Genomic DNA, 25,705 nt, shown 5'->3' with positions numbered 1-25,705 from the left:
TAAATTATCCAAAGTATCTAAAATAAGGTCATTGCAGCAGTCAACCCTGTTCTATTTGTTACCTTTCCTAAGGTCTGTAATATTTACTCCAGGTCTGTAGTACATAATTTATTGCTCCTTGTTGTGTTTTAATCAGGATTTTCCCTAGTATGGCTAGAATATATTTCTTGTCACTTAAGGAAATATGTCTAATGGGAAAGTTTGTTGATAGATGAATGGGATAATTTTGTGTGATTGGTGATTAGCATTAATTAGGATGTGGGTTCCAGTTTTTGCTCTACCACTACGCATAATTTTGGGTAATTTACTTAACCACCTTGACACTTCGTTTTCTCATGTTTCAAAATAACAAGGATAGTAATGCTTACCTCACAATGAGCCTTCAAGATCAAAAGTATATTTTGCATACTTATAATCGATAATTATTCTAATCCATGAATTTCTCCTCTACCATCCAGATCCTTGGTCAATGCTTTAAGGGAAGAAGGAATACAGGCTATGATTTTCATCTGTTCACATATAGTTTAATAACTCCAGACTGGAGTGCTTCTTTCATCCATTCATCCATCCATTCATCCACCCATCTACCTTACATTTATTGCACACTAGCCATGTACCAACACTGTGTTATGCACAAAGGTTGCAAACACCAGTGCCAGAAACTTCTGCACATGTTGAGGTGGCACAACTCAACTCAGCTTTTTAGGGTCCTCAATGTATCCTTAAGCCCAAGGATTGAAGACATAGAAAAACTAAAAAATAGTAAGAATTAATTTGGATGGCATATTGTTTTGGACATTTTCCAAGTAGGATAATTATGTAAAATCAGGCTGACATTTATATTGCTAGCTTCTGATGCTCGTTAAAATACTTTTCTTGCTGCAATAGTCATTGAGCTAAATTTCATCTAACATCTGGCCATTGTATAAATATAGCAATGAAAACATGTCTTGTTGCCTGCTTATTAGGTATAAATTTTAGAAATCCAATTAGTGTTTTATTCTTTTTGTGCATTTTCCTTTTATTTTTCTTTAGTGTTTGAGCTCATTTCAGGTTCCTAACTGGAATTATAAGACTTCAAATATATAGCACACATCGATATAACAGCATAACAAACTAGATTGAGTTATAATACTTTGTGCCATTTTCTACAAGTTGTAAGCTGGTCCTTAAGTTCTTTATTCATTCATGAAACAAGCATTTATTCAGTGAAATGTCAAGCCTACTGCTCCATACTAATGTTGGGGAATACAGAATAAATAATACAAAATCTTAGCCCTTAAGGAGTTTAGAACTTAGTAGGGAAAACAAACCTACACAAATAATTTTACTCCAATGTGACAAATGCTATAAGAGAAGTTCCTATCCACCTGGCTCCAAAGACATAATTTATTACTCATCTGATGGGTTGTATACTACATAAATGATTGTCCTCAATCCTTCTCCATCAAAATTGAGGAACCCATGAAATCAAGAACCCAAGGGAGTAAAGCCGTACTCATTGTATCTACATTATCCATCTGCATAGACAGAATCTGCCAAAAGCCCTAAGGCTAAATCATCTATTTGCCAATACCACCCTCATTTGAGTCACAGTTGTTTGTCTTCATTTTTAGAACCACTATAATGGTAGCTGATATTCAATGGCCTATTTTGCATAGATGTGAACATTTAGAATTAAGCCCATGAAAACCTAATTTTCACTGTCTACATCAGAGCCTACCACCATGTATATTCTCTCTGCGGGTTCTCATAAATACATTTTATTATATGGATCTCACCAACATTTCATTTGGTGTTGATTATACTCAAATATCTAAACCTTCTTGGTCATTCTAAAGGATGCTTTTAAGGCTTAACTTGTACCCTGGCTGGTGTGGCTCAAAGATTGAGTGCTTGCCCGTAAACTAAAAGGTTGCTGCTTTGATTCCCAGTTAGGACCCATGTTTTTCTCTCTCTCTCTCCCCTATTTCCCCTTTCTCTAAAAATAAATAAATAAACAAACAAACAAACAAATAAATAAATAAAATCTAAAACAAATATCTAACTTGCAAAAACTAGGAATAAAATTTCAAACATCATCAAGCACAATGCTTACCTTTTAAAACATTAAAAAGTTTATTTGCACAAGCTTAGTATTATGAGATACAACATAATTCATGGAAACCAACCACAATGCTAATACTTTAATAGATTGTTCCAAATATTAGACATTACAGTTTAAATCTCCTTAACATTACCTCTAACACTGGAATAACATTTCAGTTAATAAATTATTGTGAATATAACCATATGTTCAGTTTATTCTCACCAGTTTATCATGAATTACAATTTCATTGTGATTTGGGTCATAAAAGTGATAAACAATTGTTTATATATTTTCATAAATTGCCTGTTTATTTAATTAATCCTGAAGAGAATCTAGAAATATATTCCAGTGGGTTCTATAATTTTTTTTTTTTTCACTGTGTGGTTGCTTCTCACTTGTGCCCCCAACTGGGGACCTGACGTGCAACCTAGTAATGTGCCCTGACTGAGAATCGAACCAGCGACACTTGGCTCGCAGGCCGGTGCTCAATCCACTGAGCTAGCAGCCAGGGCTGGGTTCTATAAATTAAACATACTTTTTAGCTCTTGGTTTTAACACGCATGGGTAACACTATAAGCTCTCTTAAACTTAACGTTCATTGCACATGTTGTATAACATTTATTGGATAATATATTTTATAAACTATAGTTATTTGCAAAAGTGAGCAGCCACAGGTTTTGAGCCCTAAATTGAATGTCTTCTGTGTACATGCATTTCAGAAAAATTATGGGCTTCAAAAGTTACTGCTGTTTTTGAGTGGTCTGTAAAATACTACAATACCAATGCAAAGAGATGACATTTGTGGTAAAGAATGTGTGTTTTGTTATAGTAACCACATCTTCCTAATAATTTTAATGCCATAAACATATCATGACAGACAGAATTACTATTACTTTCAAGTATAAAATATTCTGAATTTGCATATTACATAGAGTTTATGATGAGAATTTGCACCGGCTTTATATTGTTTCATAAGGTGGTCAATTGAGCTCCCAATGTCATCTTCAGTTGTCACAAAGATAATTTCTTTGTCAAATGTTCACAAGTGGGCATGATGTCAACATGTTGTAACAAAGGGCCTTGCCAGATTTGATTTTAGCATTTGAATTTGCTACTCTGTTTTGGTATCTTCCTGTTCATTTTGGAATTTAAACCTGTGAGTTGCCTGGTTTCATGGTCTAAGAAGAATATTTTGTGCTATTTGGAATCAGTCCTCTAATAATCCCACAGCTTAATTCCATCATCTGTGTTATTCAAATATTTCTGATCTTGTAAAATTTTCAAGACTGAGAGGCAGCTCTACCTAGCATCTATCAACTGCATTAGGAAAATGGTCAGACTATAGAAAGTATAAGAATTTATGAAAAGCATCATATGGCAGAAACAAAGTGTAGAAATCCTAAATTTAGGCAACTCCTTAGGAACAAGAAAATACTTCCCTCCTAGGTAAAAATGTAGAACTCTTTGAAGAAAACGTCTTCAACAATGAAACCATTCATTCAAATTCTGGGCCCTGAATTATGAAGAAATCCCCGAAAACTTAAAAAATGACTCTTACCCTTGGAACTCTTTGTTAAACTATACGCCTTTTCAGGATAGGACCACCTTGCAATTTGGGGGCGCTTGTTGTACTTTTCCTTAGGGAAGAGATGCTTGGCATCGTTTCCTGGCTGGGTATAATTCATTTATGTCCTTCTAGTTTTTTTTCTCTCTGATCTCTTTTCTGTGTATCTGTCAGTGGCACTCTCCTGGGAGCAGCACGAGGCACTTCATTAATAGGAAGGGATTAAAGGAAAAGCCCTAGTCTCCTAATACACTTGGATAATTTGGTGCCATCCACAAGGCAATAGACCCCTGCTGCATAGATGTCATTAGAAAGGTACAATTTCATTACTTTTTACTGGCAGAGCCTTGAGTGAAATACAAAATATGTTGTCTCACACGCAGGAAAAAAAGTGCTAACGCTTTCATGCCTCTAAAATTGTAGAATGCAAAAATATATTTTATGGTTTTACATTTATATTGCCTTCCCTTAGTAGTCCTTGAAATCATGCTTTTTAAAATATTGACCTAAATAAAGATTAAGAGAACATTGTTCATATTCTTAAATCCCAAACGAAATGTATATATTTTTATTAACTAACACTTGCTTTGAATACCTACTATGTGCCAGGCACTCTGTTAGCTGCTGAAAAGCAAAATACAGAAACATCATTTATGCTTTTTTTCTTTTTTTAACACTAACTTATTGGATGCTCTAACTGGAAGTGAGTGGAAAAGTGATTTATAAGAAGTAAAACATATGGCTGGATAACAATGATTATGAGCCCATAAATTCTAAGTATATCGGGAAAATCTGCTTAACTTTTCCTTGTTAACCTATTTTTTAACTGACATGTTTGCAAATCATCTTTTGAGTGGAATCACTACTGATTTTAAGTCTTAAGTGGTATATTATACAAACATTTAAAAAGGCTGGCATAAACCATCTTTAGAATTGCATCTAATTTCTATAGATGCTCCCCCAAACAGGAAACAATGTGCATCACTGGCAGGGGGAGTGGTTGGCCACACCCCTGAGAAAGGGGCCTGGGATTTCTTTTGGCACCTGCTGTAAAAAAATGCCAGTGGCACTGCCAGACACAACAGTGATGTGATCACTCTCTGGGCATCTCACACATCACTTCCCTAGCACCGAAGAGAATCAGGATTAACAGTGGTCTATTATCTCACTGCTGTAGACACACAACTGCCATTAACACTAAAAAGTGGTGCACAGTTGGAACTGTGCACAAGAGAAGAAAGTCCTTGATTATCAGCTATTTACAAGCTATTGTCTGCGTGAGAGGGTTTTGCTTTATTACTAGCTTTTGTTCAATGAAATTGACTTATGGACAACTGTAATTGAAAAACCAAAAAATAAAAGTAAAAAAAAGAAATCGACTTTTGCAGCTCTTTGTCTAACATAAAAGCTAGACTACACAGTTAAGATGATAGAAACTGGGGCTTCCAGAGACCGTTCTACTGACATAAGTCAAAGCATTACAGAAAAAACAAACTATTTTGACAAATAAATGAGTCAGTAATGAAAATACTTTTAAAATGTGTTGGATTATGTACAATATTCCTACAAATGAAAGCTTGGTCATCTAATCAGCTTTGAACATAGCATGTTCTGATGTCTTCACCCTTTTACTTTACAACCATGTTGTTCCTTGTCTCTCATGCATTTTTAATTCATTAAAATATCATTACATGCCCAGTGAAGATAATCAACTGATTTCATGCAGCATGAGAGAGCCTTAGAGAGTGGAACTGGGAAGACCAGTTCACACCTTCTAGAGTGGACAGAGTCTAATATCAACAAAAAGTCCAGACACACCTAGTTATGTTCTTGTTATCAAAAATATGTCTCAGCTAATGTTTAAATATAGATAACCAAAATTAAAAACAAACAAACAAAACCCACAGTTTTGCCAATGAATTAAAAAAGATAAGCAGAGTGGTTAAGCAGTTAGAAGTTTAGATTGTTCACCTCATGTGGTAGATTTGAGGCTGTGCACTGAAAACAAAACAACTATTTGGTAACAGAATTCAGATTTCCTTTTTCCTTCTGATTTCTGTCTGATGGTAATTCCCCTCCCCCACCCCATGAATCTGTCCTGAATCTCAATAAGTGTCTCTTATGATTTGGATGCTTTATTAGGTGGAACTAATACATATACAGGGTTTCTGAACATTCTTCCAATTTTTGGGTTTTAGTTTCACATTGTCTTGGGCATTTAAGAGGAGGAAGGAATATTATAAATTGGAGTTTGAAATATAAGTGGAAATAATTTATTAGCAATAACCCTTGTTAATATATTCATATGCCGAGGTAGTTTATAAATAAGGGACTGCTCACAAAAAAGCTTGTTGTATTTCCTTTCTTGAATGTGCATGACTCTGTGACATACTGTACTTTGCCATTGATAAACTTGATTTAATAGAATAAATACTCAAATGAGGATTGACAATAGCAATTTCCTGGTAGACAAGGAATAAGTTGATAGGTTTTTCTATATTTTCTGTCAGGCAAGACTTAACCAAATCCTGATACACATTTAAAATTCATTATTAATGAGTGGCAACTAGATACACTAGATACATATTTGCTTTGGGGATAATTTGAAAAGATTTCATTTTTAGATTTGGAATTCACAATAGATTTCTTCCATTCCTCCTTGGTAAATAATGAAATACTTATTATCTAGACTGAGCAAAATGACATGAACCAACAAACCTGCACATGTCTCATAACAAATCTGTTTCCTTAATGGGTGGAAGGAAATCTGAGGACAGCTCTAAGGGTTCTTGTCTGCTTTCAGTGCTTTCTTCTAGTCATACTGAAGACAACACTTCTCCTGAAGGGTCTTTCCCCTTCTTCTCTTCACCCCGGTCAATGTCAATCACGTGCACCACTCCAGGTTTTAGAATCAAGTCCTCGGTCTCTACCTGGCTCCTGTTGTCCTCCACCTCCATGTAGCTCCCTTTTGTTTGCTGAGCAGCTTTGCTGAAGGCTTCTTTAAAACGACGTTTGAGTTCAATGTCTGGGCAGAAGACATACTCATAAAGGCCTCCGGCAAGGACAGCTCCTATTATTGGTCCAACCCAATATATCTGGGGGAAAGATGAAAGAATTATAGAGTTTAGGTAGAGAAAAACTATTATTTTGAACAACTCATAAATATAGGATCTAGCTGGCTTAAATTAAGAGAGGGTAATGTATAATGGGTCATGCATAAAAAAGAAAATTGGAAAGAAGAGACAGACTCAGAGAGCAGGCTGACACTGTGGGGGGCAGATGTAGGAAGTAGGGATCAAGCATAAAAGAAAAAAGGACTCTTGGACATGCACAACAGTGTGCTGATTGCAGGGGGGAGAGGGGTGAGGAGGGGGGAGAGGGTATCAGGGGGATAAATGGTAATGGTAAAAATACAATAAAAATAAACTAGTAAAAAAAGAAAATACATGAAATCCATATCAGAGATCCATATATTGTTAGATGACATTTGAACAGAAAATAAGGCTGTTTTTCTCTTTTACTTTCTTTTCATTTTCTGATATTCCTTAAAATAAAGATAGCTCCTCTTTGGTGGTACTGTATATTAAGCAGACATAAGAATTCTTCAACTAAAATAGAAAAAAAAAAAAGAATTTCTGGAGGGTACCTATCTTATTTTCTTAATATTGCTATTTTACATTAGTTTTCTGCATAATCAAGATCATAGTACAGACTTTTCTCATTTGAAGCTTTAGTTATTCAATACAGCATGATAAATGGAATCCCAGCTCCACTTCTTAGCTTTTGTGAGTGTTTGCATCAGTTACTTAGCTTTCTACACCTCAATTTCCTCATCTGCATAGTGGGGATTATAATAATTCATACCTCGTGGGGTGCCAGGATTAAATGGAAATTGAATTGAAATTTAATTAAGTACTTGTAAAGTATGTACTTGATAGTTCCATTTGCATAGTAACCTGCCCTATTCTATGTTTCCTAGACAATTTAAAAATGCATGTGACTAGGCTGGCTATAAGTCATTTTTATTTATGTTATATGCTTCTCCCCTCTAAAGTTTGGCGATTTGACTTCATTGAAAACTTCATGGTTTGTTCATCCCTTCTTGCAGAGTGATTTCATCCTTGTAGTTCTTATGATGGTGATTTCGTGAAAAACCCTGGACTGAGTTTATGGTTAGCTGAGGTGACCAAGAATTTCCATAGGATTTTTAATTCAATAAATGAAAGCTTTTATGATATCACTTATGTGTGTAGAATGAATTAAGTATTGAGTTTTGGATAAACTTCAACATCTGCTTTAGAGCACATACACACTGTAGAATATTAGACATTCATTCAACAGATTCCCTTGGGTAACAGAAACCCTGTTTATTGAGCTTTGTTTCTGAGCCAGCAGTACTTAGTATTTTTCTCATATCAACTCATTGAATTCTAACAATAACCTTTGAGTTACATATTGTTATTATTTCCATATTATTGGTAAGAAAACTCGCCCTCTAAAAGGGTAAGAGACTTAAGAATTCATGCTTAGCAACTGGTTGAGCTGGGATTTCAGGTTTGTCTGTGTTCAAGCCACTCTTTGAGCTCTTATACTGCTTCCCACTACACTATATTTCTCTCATTTGAAAAAGATGTGATGAACAATTCTTGCTTAAAACACTCTCTGGAAATTAACATTAGAATCCTTATTGCAAAATCTAAAGAAAATTCAAACTTTAAGCTAAAGCTGAACACATATACTTAATAGGGAATCTGTTGGTAGAGCAGTTACAAGACTCGAGTTTCTTATCTTGAACATGAAAGAAACCATGTGAGAGTTTATCTGCTCCATGCTCTTTCAAAGGAGCGCTCCTCTGAATATTTTTACTCTTTGTACCTTTGGTAAGATCTCCTTAGATATGCTCTATTCCACAAGCTACAAGTCCCATGAGGGAGACTAGGGACTGTTAAATAGTCATGACACTCCTCTAAACACCTTTAAATAAAACATCTAGCTGCATGTTGTCAGAAATAAACAAATTTGAATTTCAAGTCGCTATTTCAAAACAAAGTCATGATGTACTTTAAAGTAACTTTTAAAATCTATAAAGGTAAAGATTTTTTATTCTTACAAATATAGAAAATACAGACAGGTATAAAAAAGAAAACGAAAATAATGTCATTAATATTTTGTAGTTATTCCTAGCCTATCTATCTATCTAACTATCTACCTGCAGATATACTTTAACTTAGTTCTAAATTTCACATACCATTGTTACAAAATGTACATTCCTTTCAGTAGGATTAAGTTTGTTATAAAATAACAAGAAGGGGAAACTTTGATTCAATCAACAAGCTCAGAATTTTTCTCCTCTTTAAATTACCACTTGTTTACCACAACTAATAAGTAATTAATAAAAACATTTTCATCCACATTTTAAAGTTTTAAGAAATTAAATGAAAAGTTATCATTTTTCTAAATTTTAATTGTAAAAATAGTTCAAATTTAATAAGTTAAACTAAAAGTTGCATATGTATCATCTGTAAAAAATTTCCATTCCTGTTAATGTGGCAAATTTCTTGAGACATAAATTTGGAAATATCAGTGGCAAAAGGACCAATCTGATGAATAGTATGGTTGATTGAATCTTTGCCTGTCTGGGTCCTAAATATGCTTTGAAAACCAACTCAAAGGCTATTATTTAATGATACAGATTATTTATAACAACTCAGTACGCTTTCCTTAGAACTGAATGCATGTCACAGTGATGCAATTTCTTCTCATTTGCAATGTATACCATGGGTGAGTGAGTGTGACTGGGTCAATAACCACTGGATGCATAAGAATAAAACACAAGTGACATTCTCTTATTGCCTAAATTAAACGTTATGAAATAGCATTTAAAGCATATAAATGACAATAAAATTTAGCCCCATTTGAGGCTGGCTCACATGCCTCATATTTTTATTGATTATTGTTAAGTTAGTGTGTGAGTGGCCTTCAAAACTGCTACATTTCTCATTCAAGGAACTTAAATTCCTTTTTGTAAGAAACAATTGAAATAAAATTGGTTGTGATATTTAAAAATGGCTACCACTGCTCTCCAGAAGCATTGCTACCACATTAATAAGTAGGTTAGGCATGAGACTGAAAGTATGCCTTTTCTGAAAGTCATTTATTTTTCCAGCTATGGTTATGGTGATAATAATGTAGACATTTGCACCATTTATTCCTCACCATTGGCAGTTCAAATGCTTCCAAACTTGTGTACTATTAATTGGGTTCATGCTTTTGTAAACAAAAAAGGTAAATATTTTTGCTATGGGTGGTGCTTTTAAGCATTTCATTCTTTTTCTTCGTCTTCACCTTTGTTTTTGCAAGTATATTTTCTTTTATTCCCAAGAATGCTTTACTTTCAATTATTTAAAAACTATATTCACTGCCCTATCCTGATTTTACTTGTTCCACATAGGCAACCTCCATGTACAATGTATTCTGCTGTAGTCTGTCAGATGCAGTGCCCAGAGCAGTGCTTAAAAAATGACTATCATTGAAGGCTCAGAACAGATATAAGATGAGATGTTTTCAAACAGATCTGTGCTCTCTCTCCCTAGTCTTTATGAAAGATGTAATAAAGTAGTGTGTCAAGGTTGGGAGGAAGTAAGAGAAACTAGTGAGCAAAATAATGAAAAAAGAAAAGGAGCTCCATGGGTAACTGTCCTCAATATAATAGTTACCCAATGATTTTCCCAATTTCCCATGATTACTGCAGGTCCAAAGGATCTGGCGGGGTTCATGCTGGCACCCGTGTAATTGATCTACAGGAAAAAAGAAAACAATTTCAGACTTTGCTGAAACATGTCTACTGACAGGTATCATTTCATTGAAATTTGTTACCATTTGCAATGGTAACTAACAAAGGAATTGAGAACTGTCAAGATGTTAGTTGCCATATCAACATTCTCATTAAAAAGTCAGTAAAATAATCACCTAAAATGAACAGACATGGCTGGATTCTGAAGAATTACAGCTGTAAAACACAACATTTTCAGGGTGAGGATAAATGAAATGGATCAATTATTTAAATGGACTTAAAAACTTACTGCAAATAAATGTCCAATTGCAACAGAAAATCCAATTGCTAAAGCTATTGAACCAGTGACATCAGTCCGTTTGGAATCACAGCTGGCAAAAATAGTAAACACCAACTGAAATGTAATTATCAACTCCACCAGGAGCCCATGACCAGCAGTGAGATTTCCATGAACCTGGAAAGAGCAAAATACTCCATTTGAGTTGAAGCAAGAATTCACTTTCTACAATAACATATCATTGTGAAAGGCATATTTTATCAGTGTAAAAACTGACGTTTGCCTTATGATTTCACTTACATGTGGAATCTAAATAACAAAATAAACAAACAATGTAGAAACAGACTCATAGACACAGAGAACAGATTGATGGTTGACAGAGGGGAGGGGAGCTGGGGTGACAAAGGTGAAGGCATTAAGAAGGTTGAATTGGTAGTTACAGAACAATCACAGAGATGTGAATTACAGCACAGGGAATATAGTCAATAATATTGTAATGATTATGTATGGTGCCAGGTGGGTACTTGAAATACCAGGGAGACCACTCTGTGAAGTACATGATCATCTAACCACTATGCTGTACACCTGAAACTAATACAAAATAGCATTGAATGTAAACTCTAATTTTAAAAAAACCTGATTGTTGAGTGTTCTATTCAACTCCCAACCGAGACACTGTCCCCAACCGCCCTCAAAAGGAATACATTTCTACTTATTTTGGGCCATCATAGATAATTAATTATTCTTACAATGACCAAGCAGGAGTGTGTGCCAAATGTTTTTTTTCTACAAAGGAAGCAAAATGTGCCACCACCACACTTAACTTATAAGAGTTCCTTGATAACCTTGTAGTTTTATAAGGCAATGATTAAATCCATTAATTAGATTTAAAATAATTAATACATATTTCAATTAAAATTTGAACTGTGTGGTGCGTGTGTTTAAATCAGCCCTGGTGCTGAGCTAACAAACTATAGTCCTAAATCAGCTAAGAACCAAGCTAGAATCAAATGCCAATTTACTTTTTAAAGTGTGATTTTTTACATAGATCATTTAAAATGTCATGAACATGACAACAAACAAATTTTTTCTTCCACTAGTTAACCGACATATAATTGTAATTAAAATGTCTTATGCTTAATGTATAGTTGATATAGTCATTGGGATGGGGGGAGAGAGAGAGGGAAAAACCGACACAATTTTTGTGCCACTGAGACTTAGTAATATTCAAGTCACTCAAGAGCAAACAATGATCTTGTATGGATACATGCAACGTTGCCAGAATCAGTTTTCACCCTTATCAAGAATCATCAGAAATTTTCTGGGAATAAATTTGCAAGATCTCTTCGGCCACCAGGGTGTCATTGAGTAGAGTCTGCAAGAAGTTTGAAGTCCTAGTCTGAAAAGAAGAGTTAAAGATGCTACCGTGGTGACCCCCAAACCCCCCACCACACTGGGAGGTGTGACGAGGTACAGAATCCCGGCTCCGATGATGGCGCCCAGGCACTGGGCTGCGATGTAGAAGACAGACTTGGCGATGCTAATCTTCCTGGTGCACACCATGGCCACCGTCACAGCAGGGTTGATGTGGCCACCACTGATGTGGCCGAAGCACTGCACCATAGTCGCAATGCTGAGACCGAAGCACAAGGAGATGAGGACCATGTCTACTGGTAAGGGTTTTTCTGTTCCGCCCCAGTTGATGGTGGATCCCAGGCTAAGGAGAACAAAAATGAGCATAGCCAGAAATTCTGCAGTGACTGCCTTCCAGAAAGCTTGAGTCCAGACCCCTTTGAAGGCCACCATGATGTTCTCTCTTCTACACAAAGGTCCACACTTACTAAAAAGAAAACAAAATCAGCATCAGAAGTTACCAAACCAGGGACTATGAATTCAGGTGAGGACATCAGGCCTGCACTCTTGTTCTATTGTGGGGAGGGTTCCCCAAAAGCTTATTTGTGTACCAGCAAAGAATGCTTCTGGAAAAATCTCTGTAATTAATTAATTGTCTCTTTAACCACTAGTCAATAGATTTTTATTCTAGGCTCCTTTAATATTAAAAGATACTCCAGTTTCACTGGAAAATTTTCTGCACTGTCACTAGAAAGGGGAATGTCTAACTCAAGTTCCTTGAAGAATTAAGAATAAAATGTATTTACTTTGCAGTTAATTCCCTCAGAGCAAGTTATAAATTTCAGAGTACTTTTAAATGCCATTTATTTTTTGAACATAAAGCAATGTCTTCTCCAGTTTTGTCGTTTATTGCTCAAAATGTCATTCTGCAAATGAATTTATAGAATGCTGATTTGCTCTCCAGTCACCCCAAGGATAGATTCTGGATTAAGGGGGGGCCTGCTAGGAAGCCTGGAATGCTGGAAGTCTTTCTTTCCAGAAGGTAAATTCGCTAGAAGAAGGGGATCTCATGGCGACAGGCATGGGCGGAAGGATGTCGCAGGGCCTTCGCAGAGGCGGGGATACCCCTTTCTCTCCCCAGCCAGAGGGAGGAGTCCGAGGGACGCTGTGCGCTACTCCTGTCCTGACGCGAGGCGCCTCTCAAAGGGCAGGAGGTGGGGGGGGGGGCGGGGGGTGGTAAGAAGGTGGGGCAGGGGGAAAGCGCCCTCTCCCAGGCGGTTGCTAGGCTCACGGGCAGTGGCCAGGGGGACAAACAGAGCTACCCGTCCGTCCAGACCCGCCCCCGCCCCACCTCCCCTGGATTCCCAGGAGGCCCAGCAACCTCTCCTGGGGAAGTTGCATCCTGGCTTCCGCGGGGCTTTTGCAGTGTTAGGGGACAGTCCCTCCTGGTGCTGGACCTTCTCTCAACCCCTGGTGTTACCCCTCAAATAAATCCCAAAGGGATGCTGGAGGCCGGTATCTGCAAGCAGCGCCCCAGGCAGCCTGCCCACCCGTCAGGGGCAGCCAAGTGCGGCTGACGGCGGGTGAGGCCGAGGGGGCGGGGCAAGGGACACGGAGGTCCCGGCGGCAGAAGCCTCCGTGGAGAGCGGGTTTTCTCTAGTGTCTTCCTGGTGGCCTTCTCCTCCTTCTGCTTGGCCTTAGAAGACAGCTTTTCGAGTGCCCCTACCTGAGGGAGCTTGTGTGTGTTGGGGGGAGGGGGACAGATGGGGAGAGGCAGGGTGGGAGAAGAAAGACAGCCTTTGCGAGTGAAGACGCTTTCTTCCTCCTATGTCCCTCTTTCTGTCTGTAGATCTTCGGAGCTGGGAAGGGATATGAATGGCACCTGCTCATACTGGAAAGAAATGACTAGGATTCTCCGTGGGGTGCGGGTTCGGGTGGTCGGTGTGCAACTACCCAATTTCTCCATTATTCCAGACTTTTGCCCTTATCCTTCGCCTGCGATAGCAGCAAGAGTGAAGGGGTATATACAGCATTCAGCAGAGACTCTAATCACAGGGGGCTATAAAAAGTTAGGCAAGAAAGCCAAGCATTTTAACAGATTAGAGTTATTGCAGCCTACTCCTTGATATATTACTGAAAGTGAGATCCACCCGCCCTAACCCCCACCCATCACCCAGTGTCCCCAGGAGCCTTGGTTCTGGATGGGCAGTCGCACATGCTGTCCCAAAAGGGGTTAGGGGAGCTCTCCCTTGACCTTTAGGAGCTACACTCAGCCTCTGGTTTGATATGGCCCTTTCCTTCAGAGTTGGGAAGAGAAACCCCGTTTTTTGCTCAAGCCCAGGTGGCCCCAGAAAGGAGAATAGGCCTGTCCCAAGCGTCCTTAAATGAATCATGTAATTATAAAACCCCCAGCTGGAGGGCAATGACATCACATTCCCTAGAGGAAGAGGAAATAAAGAGACAAAACAGCACTTGCAGTGGGGCAGGGAAGGTGCCCTGCGAAAGACATTAAAAATATTCCAAAGGGAAAGAAACTCAAACAGCTCACAAATTGAGAAAGAAGTCATGAGGGTGGCTTCTGAACTCACCAGCAGCCCACGACTCTAGCTGGGATGGCAAGGGGGCAAGGTGCTATCTCAGGTGCTGGTCGTCTGTGGCCGGATTTAGTGGGAAAAAGGAAGCGGACAAAGCAGAGAGCTAGGGACGCGGGGTGGTCAGGAAGCGCAGGTCCCTTTTCAGCAGCACAGATCACCGGGAGAGGCGGGCCGTGGGAAAAGGCCGCCTCCCTGCTACACCCCTTCTTCCCTCACGCTCCCCAGTTCCCCGAGTTCACTCTCGCTGCTCATTCTCATCCATCTACCTGTCTACCTCTCCAGCTCTCCAGGGATCTAGTTTAAGGAACTCAGTTGCTCTTACAGCTACAAATTTTCATCAGCTGAACACACCCCCCCCAACGAAACAGAAATACTCCTTAGGAGCGCATTTAGCTTTTTTTGAGAACCCACAAAACCTGATATCCTTCCAGAGCACAGTGACCAGCCTCAGTGGGCTGTGAACCCCCAAGTTTTCTGGCACCATATACATACCTGTGGCCTTAAAAACGCTCACCACAGGGGCTCTCATAGTCCCTGCTGTTTTTGCCAATGGGCCCTCCGTGTTCACAATCACTGAGAATGCATCAACACCGTTTGTTTTGCTTCTTTTGCCCCGGAACAAAGGGGGCTTCCTAATGTACCCAGATTGTACTGAAAAGGGATGCATTTCTTTCTAGCTGAAAACCCAGCCGGATTCACTCCTAGACGGCTGAGCCCCTCAGTGAGTAATATTTCTGATGAAAAATACTGCAGATAGATTTACCTCCATACAGTCATTTTCCAGCACCCACCCCCCCATAGGTCTTGAACATAAATGGAGGATTTTGCAACAAAAGCATCCTTCTTCCATCTTCTCTATGCCTCTCTAATGAATATGCCCCATACTCTGATCTAGAGACCCACCCACCTGCCCTATAGTTCCTGGATTCTGCCTGAGAAGGCACAAATCTCTGTAATCAGAGCAAGAGTTTCATCTTTTGGCCCAGAGCATTGCTCCCTTAAGGCAAAGAAGGACTTACCCCCACCGCCTTGCTGCGGGTCTGTCACTCATGCCTTCCCTGGCCAGAGTGCGCTCTCATTGCCTGCCTGCGGCTCCCAGCACGCTGGGAGTCAGATTACAGCCACTTGTCTGATTGGGTTTTTGGAGTCTAGGGGTGGAAAGATTCTGCCCCATGTGGCAATTGCTAAGTTATATTTGAACTTGAAATAACGTTTCCTTACCTGATCACTATGGACACAGAGCATTTCAGGAACACAGAATACTTACACTATGTTTCTTTAGCGGGCATCTTTTAAAATGAGGATTTCTTAAATCTTTTTGAGTTCTCCCTACCAGAAAGAATTGCTGAGGATTTGTGTTTGGCTGTGTGTTGTAGTGGAAATTGGGCAACTCTGAGAACACAGGTTTACATTATCCAGCAGTTGATGAATTGAGGGGCTGCAGTGCATTCCTTGACAGTGGCAAAATCCAACAGCTTTTATTTGAAGTTTTTGATTTGAGAAGTGGCATTTTAAGCACAATAGAGTTGTAGCCTGGGTAGCATTGATTTGGGTAGGAGAAGGAAAATAAAAAAGGAAATAAGACTTCTCCAGGATGCTTACCTGGTTGTTATATTAATAATAATTGCTGGGTAAGAAGCAGTAAGTTAAAAAATATAGAGATTGGGTGGGGACAAAGTTTTGGGGAACTGTAGGTAATTTTAATATCTAGGACCCTAAGGACTGGACTGACTACATCATTTGTGGGGGCCCAGGGCAACATGAATGCAGGACTCCTTCAAAAATTGCTAAGAATTTCAAGATTGCAATAACAGGATATTGTATTAAACAAAATGTGGGGTCCTTATAAATGTAGGTCTTGTACAACCACACAGCTTGCATGTCCTGTCCACGTAGGCATTCCCAACTAAAGAGTTTGGTGAATTCTGTCAGGTCTGAGAATTAACTGCCTGTATTGTTATCTTAACTGCTGTTCTTTAAAGGGATCTCAGATGCCTAGAATTGGAATAATCATAATCTTTGGTTTATGACAGTCTGTCATCACTGACACATATAGGGCTCTCTAATTTTATAATAATTACTTTTTAATAATACTGTGAATATTTATGAACTTACTGCTCAACCCACCAATTGGATAACTCTCATCTTTCTATGGGATCCTCCCCATCCCTGCCCCCGCCTCTTCATCTGATTTCAGATCACAGTATTTTTCAGAATGAGGTGTGGGAAGGAAGACATACAGAAGAGAAAAGAACAAATGCTGTTGTGCTTTTACATCACAGTTACAGTTTTTTGTTTTCTTGTCTCATTTGGGCACTTGAGACTTGGAAATGGGTGAAAAGCTCTCATTAGAAAGAGGGATTAGTTTTGAGTGTGAATTTCAGAGCAGTGCTCAAGTACTGTGTCCAGCATGCTCAGACAGCAAAGATTACATTTACATCCTTAGGAACGAGGTTGCACACTGATGATGGTCTACCAGGGTTTTCAGCCTTCTTAAAATATGCTATCTGAAAGTCAGAATAAATTCTGATGAGAGGGGAAGGGTGAATTTATGTGAATCCACAATGAGCACTTAAAATATTTCTTTGTGCTGATTCTTAAAGCTGTTTACCATTCAGATTTTAGAATGAGCTTTTTTTAAAGGTGCAAAATATGTTTTGAAAGAATTTGAAAACGTTGACTTTCTAGGCAGATATGCTAGATGTAATTGCTCTAAGAACACTGAGTCAGGAGTGTTTCTGAGGCCGATGAACACAAGGAACAATGCCGCCCTGTGTGTTTAGGTTCTTGCTTGTAAATGAAGCCTGTGGTCATAGCCGCAGGAGACCCTCACAGTGAGGTGCTCCCCAGGGCTGCTGGTGGTGGTGGGATCTTTTTGAGATCCACTCTGCAAATTGCCCTAGGCTCATTAGCACTCTCTCCACGGCCATGGCAGTTCCCGTTACCATTTCACACAGTGCCAGCAAAACTTGGTTACCACAGTTTCTCAGACCCTTTCCCCTTTCTTCTGGCGGGCTGATGGCTGCCCTGGTAGAATGTGTTGACAGTCCAGTTCCTAAGGGACGGCTGTTCCCATCAAGAGAAGGGCCACCCTCCTTGGCACCAACTCATACACTTATTAGTAGTCTCAGCAGAGCGGCTTAAAATTGATCAGAGGTTAACCCTTCACCTACTGGAAGTATTTTTTCTTATTAGATATCATTATCCCTTTTAGATTTCGGATGGTATAATTGATCCTTCTGGTAGCTCTTCAACCCTGTTCAGTAACTCACTAGTTGACTTGCTTTTCTTTGGACTCGGGGCTCACATTTCCAATAGGACTCCCTATGGCGATATGATACTGGAAGAAAGCAGTTATAATGTGCTTGTGGTGATGGTGGGGGCGAGGTGAGGTGGGGAGCCCTCGCAAATATAAATAACAGCTTCTAAGTTGATCTGTTTTGAACTCTCCTGGGCTGAGAGCCAGATGGTATTTGGAATCTAAAGTCCCCCCCCCCCCCATTGGTAAATATGGAAGGGTCTAATTCACTTAAAAAATAGAATAACAATAGATTGATTCAATGTTCTTGACGTTCTTACTGAGCAGCCTTGTGAGCTTAGGGAGGAGGATAGTGACAAAGCACACTGATTTTAAATCAGCTATTTATGTTAGGCAACCTTGTGAGCTTTTAGTTGAGTAGCTTCGTGAAGTTGTAGGTCAGTAACATCTCAGGAAAACGAAAGCAGGTAAATGAAAATGGCAAGAGTACTCAACAGAAATGAGCTGAGTGACATCCTTCACTTCTGAATTTATAAACTACTTACATCTTACTGTCTTCCTGTGGTGCTAATGTGTCATCTTTGGCATTTGTGGACTGTCTACCATGCTTGACCTCAGAACTTTTAATATTTCTTCATGTGTTTAGAGATTGGGAACTAAAAGAAAAGCACCAAAAGTGCCAGCAGTGCCTCAGTACCAGACGGGAAGTGTCTCCAGGCTGGTAGGGGCAGATTCACTTGAAACTCATAAATCTTATTTTGCTTTTCACTAATCACAGCATTATGAATTCCCCCCAGAGCACTTACAGAACAGTATGTTCATTAAAAACAAGCAACAAGAAAGAAAGAAAAGAACAACAGCAGAGGCAACCACCACCTCCAACACCACCAGGATAATAAAAGGCTTTAGTGATGGCTTTGTTTCCGTATCAAAGAAGTATTGCTTTATTATAATTCAGAGTGGTTTCCAAAAGTATAGTTCATCACCACAGGAGTAAAATAAAAATAACAATTAAACAAACAAACAAACAAACAACCCAGCAAGGATCAAAAATGTTTGACTTAGCTTCCCCTTCTTCAGTGAGGAGTATCTGAGGAAACCTTTCCAATGGTTCTGTAAATCCTTCCACTAAATCCCTGCCCCTGCCCCCATACCTCGTGGATCCAGGTTTTCCCGTTTGGTATACAGCAGACATATTTTCCTTGATTCAGATCCAGGTGGACTCTGCTTTGGCTGGGAGTTGTACTCTGCTGACATTTAAGGCAGGAATTCCCTGGGAAAATAGTCAAGAGATTCTTTTGGTGCTGCTGGCAGGGCTCCAGGGTTTAGGGTTCCACTCTCCAGGCGCATAGGGAGAGAGAAAGGGAGGGAGGGAAAGAGAAACAGAAGGACTTTATTGAGTGACTGTATTTCATCTGAAACTTGTACAAAAAAAAAAAGCAGAAATGTGGTTGGATGACTGGATACTTTTCTTACCTCTTATCTTTTACCCAGCTACTCTGACAGTTCAGACTTTGGTTGGGTGTTTTAAAGGCTGCTTAGACATCCATAGTCAAAAATCAGTTCTCTGGGAAACAAAGAACTTTGGGATCTAACGGGTTGGACAAAACTGTTTGAAATGGTGAATAATGTAAGTGTAATCTGTAGTAGTAATTGTTCCAAAATTTAAATTAAATTTGAACATATTAAGAGCTAAACCAACATTTTGGTGGTTATTATCTCCTAGTAGTATACAGAGAGGTTCAGAATTTTCATGTTTTTAATAGACTAATAAAGATATTCCTAGTTTCAAGGACAGAGCAAGATGTTTAACATTCTGTTCACAAGAATGACAGGAAGAGATGATCAGAACACTAGGCAGTTAAAAAATGCTTTTAGTATAAAAGTAGTCACAGGGCTATAAAGTACAGCACAGCGAATATAGGCAATAATAGTGTAATAACTATGTGTGATGATTGACAGGTATTGGACTTAGCAGAGTGATCATTTCATAAAGTATATAATTGAAAAATTAATTAAATTAATAAAAAAATGCTTTTACAATTATGCTAGAATGAGAGCATTTTCTATAAAAAGAGCAGAAATAGTTATAATCTGTGACTGTGAAAAAACTCCCAAATCAAGTTATTTAGACAAACTTTCTCTTGCTTCTTTCTTAAATCATCACGCACCCTTCTCTAAATCTGTATTTTCTTTTTCATATAATCAGAAGAAATCTACATATGAAAAAATTCACAAGGCCCCTTATAGGTGACAAGTCTCACGGATGGTTTTACCTTGTCTGAATGTCCTTATCTCTAGCTACACCTGGGCCTGTATGCCTGTTTCTGGGGACAGCTTCCTTGTGGCCATACCTTGTCAGCTCCTATCTCTAATGAGTCAACCAAGGGGATCCTTACATCTTTAATTCTTTTCCCTTTTCACACGGTCTCTGATTCCTTTTTAAACACTCTTCAACATTTATCTCCCCCATGAAACATGCCTGTTGACAATGTGCTAGGCTCTAGTTACTTAAAAATCCCAAAGCAATGGTGATCCCATGTGATACTCTATGGTTATAACTAGGTAATGTATCTGTACCATTGACTGGTATTATGATGCTAATTTATGTTTTGCAAAACATTCGATTATAAATCAAAGAACTTATCCACAACAAACCTCAAAAAAGTCATGTAGTCTTAATCTTATTTTCCCATTTACAGAATGAAATGACTCTTACCTTTTGTGACAGCATGGATGGAACTGGAGAGTATTATGCTAAGTGAAATAAGCCAGGTGGCGAAAGACAAATACCATATGATCTCACCTATAAGAGGAACCTAGTGAACAAAACAAATGAGCAAAATAGAATCAGAGGCATGGAAACAAGGAGCAAAATGACAGTGACCAGAGGGGAGGAGGAGGGGGAGAAGGGGGAAAGAAAGGCAAGGGTTTAGTCAAGGAACTAGGATAAATGACCCATGGACATGGACAACGGGGTGGGGATTGACTGTGGGAGAGGGGGGAGGTGGGCGGGACAGGGGAGAGCAATGGAAGAAAAATGTGGCAGCTGTAAGAGAACAACAATATGTTGTTTAAACCACCTACTTGTGGTATTTTGTTATGGCAGCCCTAGCTGACTAATAAGCTAGAGGACTTAATTTCTAGGAAACTGGAAATCCAACCAAGAGGTAAGACTTTTGAAACAATAAGTTGTTAATGTATGTATAAGTGTTTGGAAATGAAGAGCTGGGTAGCTGCCAAGTATTAACATTAATTTTAAAATATTATAAACTTCAAATGGACATACATAATTCCAAGGCCACATTTCAGAGGTTAAGGCAGAAGTCATAATTTACAAAAATTTATCTTAGGGATCAATCCAAAATATATCGGTAAATTTTATTAAAAAGTACGAAACAGACTTGTATGTCATCTCCTCACTGGCTCAGTAGCTCTTTGGAGATAATGATAAGTGACATTTATGACTCTCAGATTTCCACTCAGGCTACTCAGTACTGCTGGGAAAAATAACACCATTGAGGAGTTTTAATTTTACTAATGTATCTTTCCTGAGGTAGACTTGCTCCTCAATATCCCCCAGTAATCCTTTAAGTCCAGGGTCCTCTGTTTCTCTCGTTTTCCATTCAAGAAAGAGATGAAAGTGGTTTGCAACCAGGATGTCAGCTGAAACAGAAAAGGAATCCGACTTTCCTGAACAAAGTAGACTTTCCTGGGAGGATATTGAGGCTCAAAGAATCACAGGGAGGCTGGAGCACCAGCTTGCAAGTGGCAATGCCCAGGAGCTGGGGCAGCACCTGCTCCTCGCTGCTGGGATGGATGGGTGGCCTTTAAGTATTCTTCCTCTTCTTGCATCACTGTCTCAGAATGTGAAGTCCCAGGACTGAGCACCCACTATTATGGCAGGGAGAGGGATGGTTTCCACAGAGGGGGGAGTCAGCGGGAATTATCCTGCTGCCAAGGCCACGCCGCTGTGGGTGAGCGGTAATAGTGATGGCAGCTGACTCTTTTATATGAACTATTTTAATCCTCACCTCTCACCATCCTTGACACCCTCTCTTTTTTCTCATTGTAAGAACTGCTTTATTCTGCTAGGGCTGACATAACAAAATGCCACAGAGCAGGCGGCTTAAACAACAGACATTTATTTTCTCACAGGCTAGAAGTCCCTGCCTAGGTAACTCATACTTTGTTGCTTAAAATTCCATTTGTTTCGCTTTCACTGTAAAACCTCCTCTGTTCCTCTAATTTTTAGATGTGGTTTCTCTTTTCTTTCACAGCACCTGCTAAAATAGCTTCGGACCGCTCTGATTCCCAAGCATGTAAATGCCAAATTCCCTTCATATTCCTCCCCAAAGACATGGATTTCCCCAATAAGGAGGTACAAAAAACAAATGCCTTATAACCAGTACTTGACAATTATACTAGAAATTGTACATGGGGTTTCCAAATAGAGTTGCATTAGTCATAATTCTACTGTTTGAGAATGAATGGTTTCCATCTTTATTTCTAACTCAAGAAATAAATTCCTTAGGGCAGAGCTTGTGTGTTAGTTGTTTATGCAACCTTGGAAAATTGAAGGTAGTCTATATATTTTGGTTGGTTGAATGGATATATAAATGAATGAGGATTTTACAAAAGTGGTTTCAGACATTTTTTCAATATGTTTGTGAGATAAGCAAGAGTTTTGCTTCTCTGGTTTATATTTGAGTTAATGGAGAGTTTAAAGTCAGAGTAATCAAACCAGGTTCCTCATATATTATATATACTGTATGGTGACATTTTCTGCCTACTATGGGGCTGTTGCTGCTTATTTAAGTACATAAATTCTTTCAGGGCACAAGTGTACCTTTTCCTATGTAATCCCATTAGAGAGACTTAAAGAGAAATTTGTGTTTTGATTTTTTTTGAAAACAGAATAGTTTGTAGGCAAATTGGCTAATTTTGGAATCATTTGATTAAGTTTTTAAAAAACATAGAATTCTATCTAACAGGTTAGATGATCTTTTTAAAAATAGCATTTTAATTTCAAATGGGAGGCTCTTCTTTTTTAAAGGTTTTATATTTATTTACCTTCAGCGAGAGGAGAAGGAAGGGAGAAAGAGAAGGAGAGAAACACCAATGCCCGAGAGATACATGAATCAGTTGCCCTTCATACACGCCCAACTGGGAACCCGGCCCACAACCCAGGCGTTTGTCCCAACTGGGAATTGAACTAGCGACCCCTTGGCTTGCAGGCCAGTACTCAATCCACTGAGCCACACCAGCCATAGCTGGTAAGGTCTTTTTAAGAAACAGTTTAGTGAACCAGTAATGTACTGACATAATGAACTATGATTCCCATTGACATCTGAGAGTAGTTGATACAACAGAACACTGTAACAAGGTGTGAAAAGTTTTATAGTTTTATAGCTGTACTCAGTGGAATTTATAATTTTGTCATAATAGTTTTCTGTGAAGAAGTGGTTATTGAGGGCAAAGGCATGGGATATAGATCAGTGGTTGTCAACCAGGTGTGACATCAGATTCAACTGTATAGATGTAAAAATTACAGCTCCCTGGTCACATTACTCTCAATATTTCCTGGTTTAGTAGATCTGGAATGGGGCTTGAGATTCTGTGATTTAAAAACCATTATGGCTGATTCAACTTCTGATTGAAAATCATTAGCTTCTATCCATCACTTCATTTAGTTTGGCTCATACAGGAAGAAGAAAACAAATAGTGTTATGAACAAAATTGACCCTCCCAAATATATATGTTGAAGTCCTAATCCCCAATGTAATTGCATTTAGAGGTAGGGCCTTTAAAGAGGTAATTACAGTCAATTTAGGTAATAAGATCAGGGCCCTAATTGATACGACTGGTGTCCTTAGAGGGCAGGTGGCCACCTGCAAGCTATGAAGAGAGTTTTCCCCAGAAACAAACCTTGCTGACACTTTGATCTTGGCCTTCCAGGGTAGTGAGAAAATAAACATCTGTTGTTTAAACCACCTAGTTGTGGTATTTTGTTATGGCAGACCTAGCTGACTAATGAGGTAGAAGACTTAATTTCTAGGAAACTGGAAATCGAACCAAGTAAGAGGGAGAGAACGAACCAATAGCAATAAATAGAAAAACAAAAAAATCCTGAAATTACTGAAAAGAACAGCACAGTTAAGGGATCCAGAATCTGGAAAATGTGAGGACTGGGATTATAGAGAAAAGGCCAGCCTTGGAGAGAACCACATCACAAGTTTTCCATGTGTTTATTATTCATTTGATCTTCTCAATGCCTCTGTCCACAGGCAGATGAGGAAATCGGTGTTACAGGGGTTAGGTTTGTACAGTTGAGAAGTGGAAGACCAGAGCTCTCCTGTACACATTCACCAAATTTCTATCATTTCTGTTCCACCATTGCCATTTTTGTCATATTTAAGTCAACTGCATACTATTATTTTATAACTATGTATATATTTAAAACCAAGTCATATTTTTTGTAGCATCAATCTATGCAACAATATTACCAATGTGACATGCAAGTTCGATTTTTACTTTTAATAAATAATTTATTACTTGTGTTGTGGGAGGGATTATTATAAAAAAACTAGAAGCCCTGGCTGCTGTGACTCAGTGGATTGAGCGTTGGCCTGCGAGCCAAGTGTCGCTGGTTCGATTCCCAGTCAGGGCACATTACTAGGTTGCACATCAGGTCCCCAGTTGGGGGCGTGAGTGATAGGCAACCACACAGTGATGTTTCTCTCCTTCTCTTTCTCCTTTCCCCTATCTCTAAAAACTAAACTAAAATAAATAAATAAATAAATAAATTATTAAAAAGAAAACTAGAAAAGGGAGAAGGACAAAGGTGTGCTGTGATTTTATTTATTTAAAAATTTATTTATTGATTTTTAGAGAGAGAGAAATTTGTTCTTCCACTTTTTTTTTTGTATAGTTTATTGATTATGTTGTTACAGTAGTCCTAATTTTTTCCCCTTTGCTCCCCTCTCCCCTTGTTCCCTCTTTTGGGCCATACTTCTCTGTCTTCTCATTCTGACAGGCTCCTGTGTTTGTTTGCCTCCGCATCCCAGGTACAGCTGTCACTCCTGTTACGTTGTAAGGGATGGAGCCTTAGCTATTCATCAGTAGGGCAACCCATTTCACCACGTTGTGGCGCTGTATGTAGGGAGGGGTCAGAGAGGGAACAACACTGCTTGCTCAGCACTTGACCTTTTTCCAGGCACTTCTCTCACTTCCGTATGGGACTGGCGCCTCTCTAGCTCTTGCCCTGGACTTCGTTCCCAGAATGGTTGGGTCTGCAGATATTCTAGAACCGTGGGGGCCCTTTAAACAAGGAATTCTGCTGATAGACTGGCAGTTTCTTCCTCTGCCCCAACCCCCACTGGTTTGCATAGTCAGAAGCAATGAGGCTTGCTTTTCCCTGGCGCTGGGACCTGGTCCCAGCTGTGGTGTCTGGTCGGGACCTGGGAATGCTCTCCAGGTGTCCCTCCTCACTTTTTAAAATGTGTGACTGTGCTTTCGACTGGTCTGCCACTGCCGCCGCTGCTGCCACCACCACACCACGCCCTCTCCACCCAGGCTTTGCTCCTCCTACCTGTCTGGATGAGTATTTCTTCTTTATATCTTTGTTTGTTGGACTTACACGCAGCTTGATTTTCTGGAACTTCTGGTTGTCTCTAGTTTTGAGGTAGTTGTATTCCTTTTTAGTTGTGGAGGGAGACCCAATGTGTCTGTCTAGGCCTCCATCTTGGCTGGAAGTCCTCTGTTGTTCCACTTATT

General features: G+C 39.1%; 1 protein-coding gene and 1 long non-coding RNA gene across 2 annotated transcripts in view; one reads left to right on the top strand and one right to left on the bottom strand.

Moving 5' to 3' along the window:
- Positions 1 to 25,705, top strand: part of LOC150002721 (uncharacterized) — a 254,741-nt gene that overhangs the window by 178,684 nt on the left and 50,352 nt on the right. The window lies entirely within an intron of this gene.
- AQP4 (aquaporin 4) lies at positions 5,773 to 15,756 on the bottom strand. The gene is made up of 5 exons (XM_090285122.1): positions 15,690 to 15,756; positions 12,149 to 12,563; positions 10,736 to 10,900; positions 10,370 to 10,450; positions 5,773 to 6,748 (listed from the first exon to the last, which is right to left on the bottom strand). Exons 1-5 carry the CDS (start codon positions 15,719 to 15,721, stop codon positions 6,470 to 6,472), a joined length of 972 nt encoding a protein of 323 aa, XP_090141248.1. The 5' UTR covers positions 15,722 to 15,756; the 3' UTR covers positions 5,773 to 6,469.

The sequence above is a fragment of the Furipterus horrens genome, unplaced genomic scaffold (genome assembly GCF_987537825.1).
Source record: "Furipterus horrens unplaced genomic scaffold, mFurHor1.1.pri manual_scaffold_8, whole genome shotgun sequence".
In the NCBI taxonomy this organism is placed as follows: Eukaryota; Metazoa; Chordata; class Mammalia; order Chiroptera; family Furipteridae; genus Furipterus; species Furipterus horrens.
This window is presented reverse-complemented; position numbering and strand designations above follow the sequence as displayed.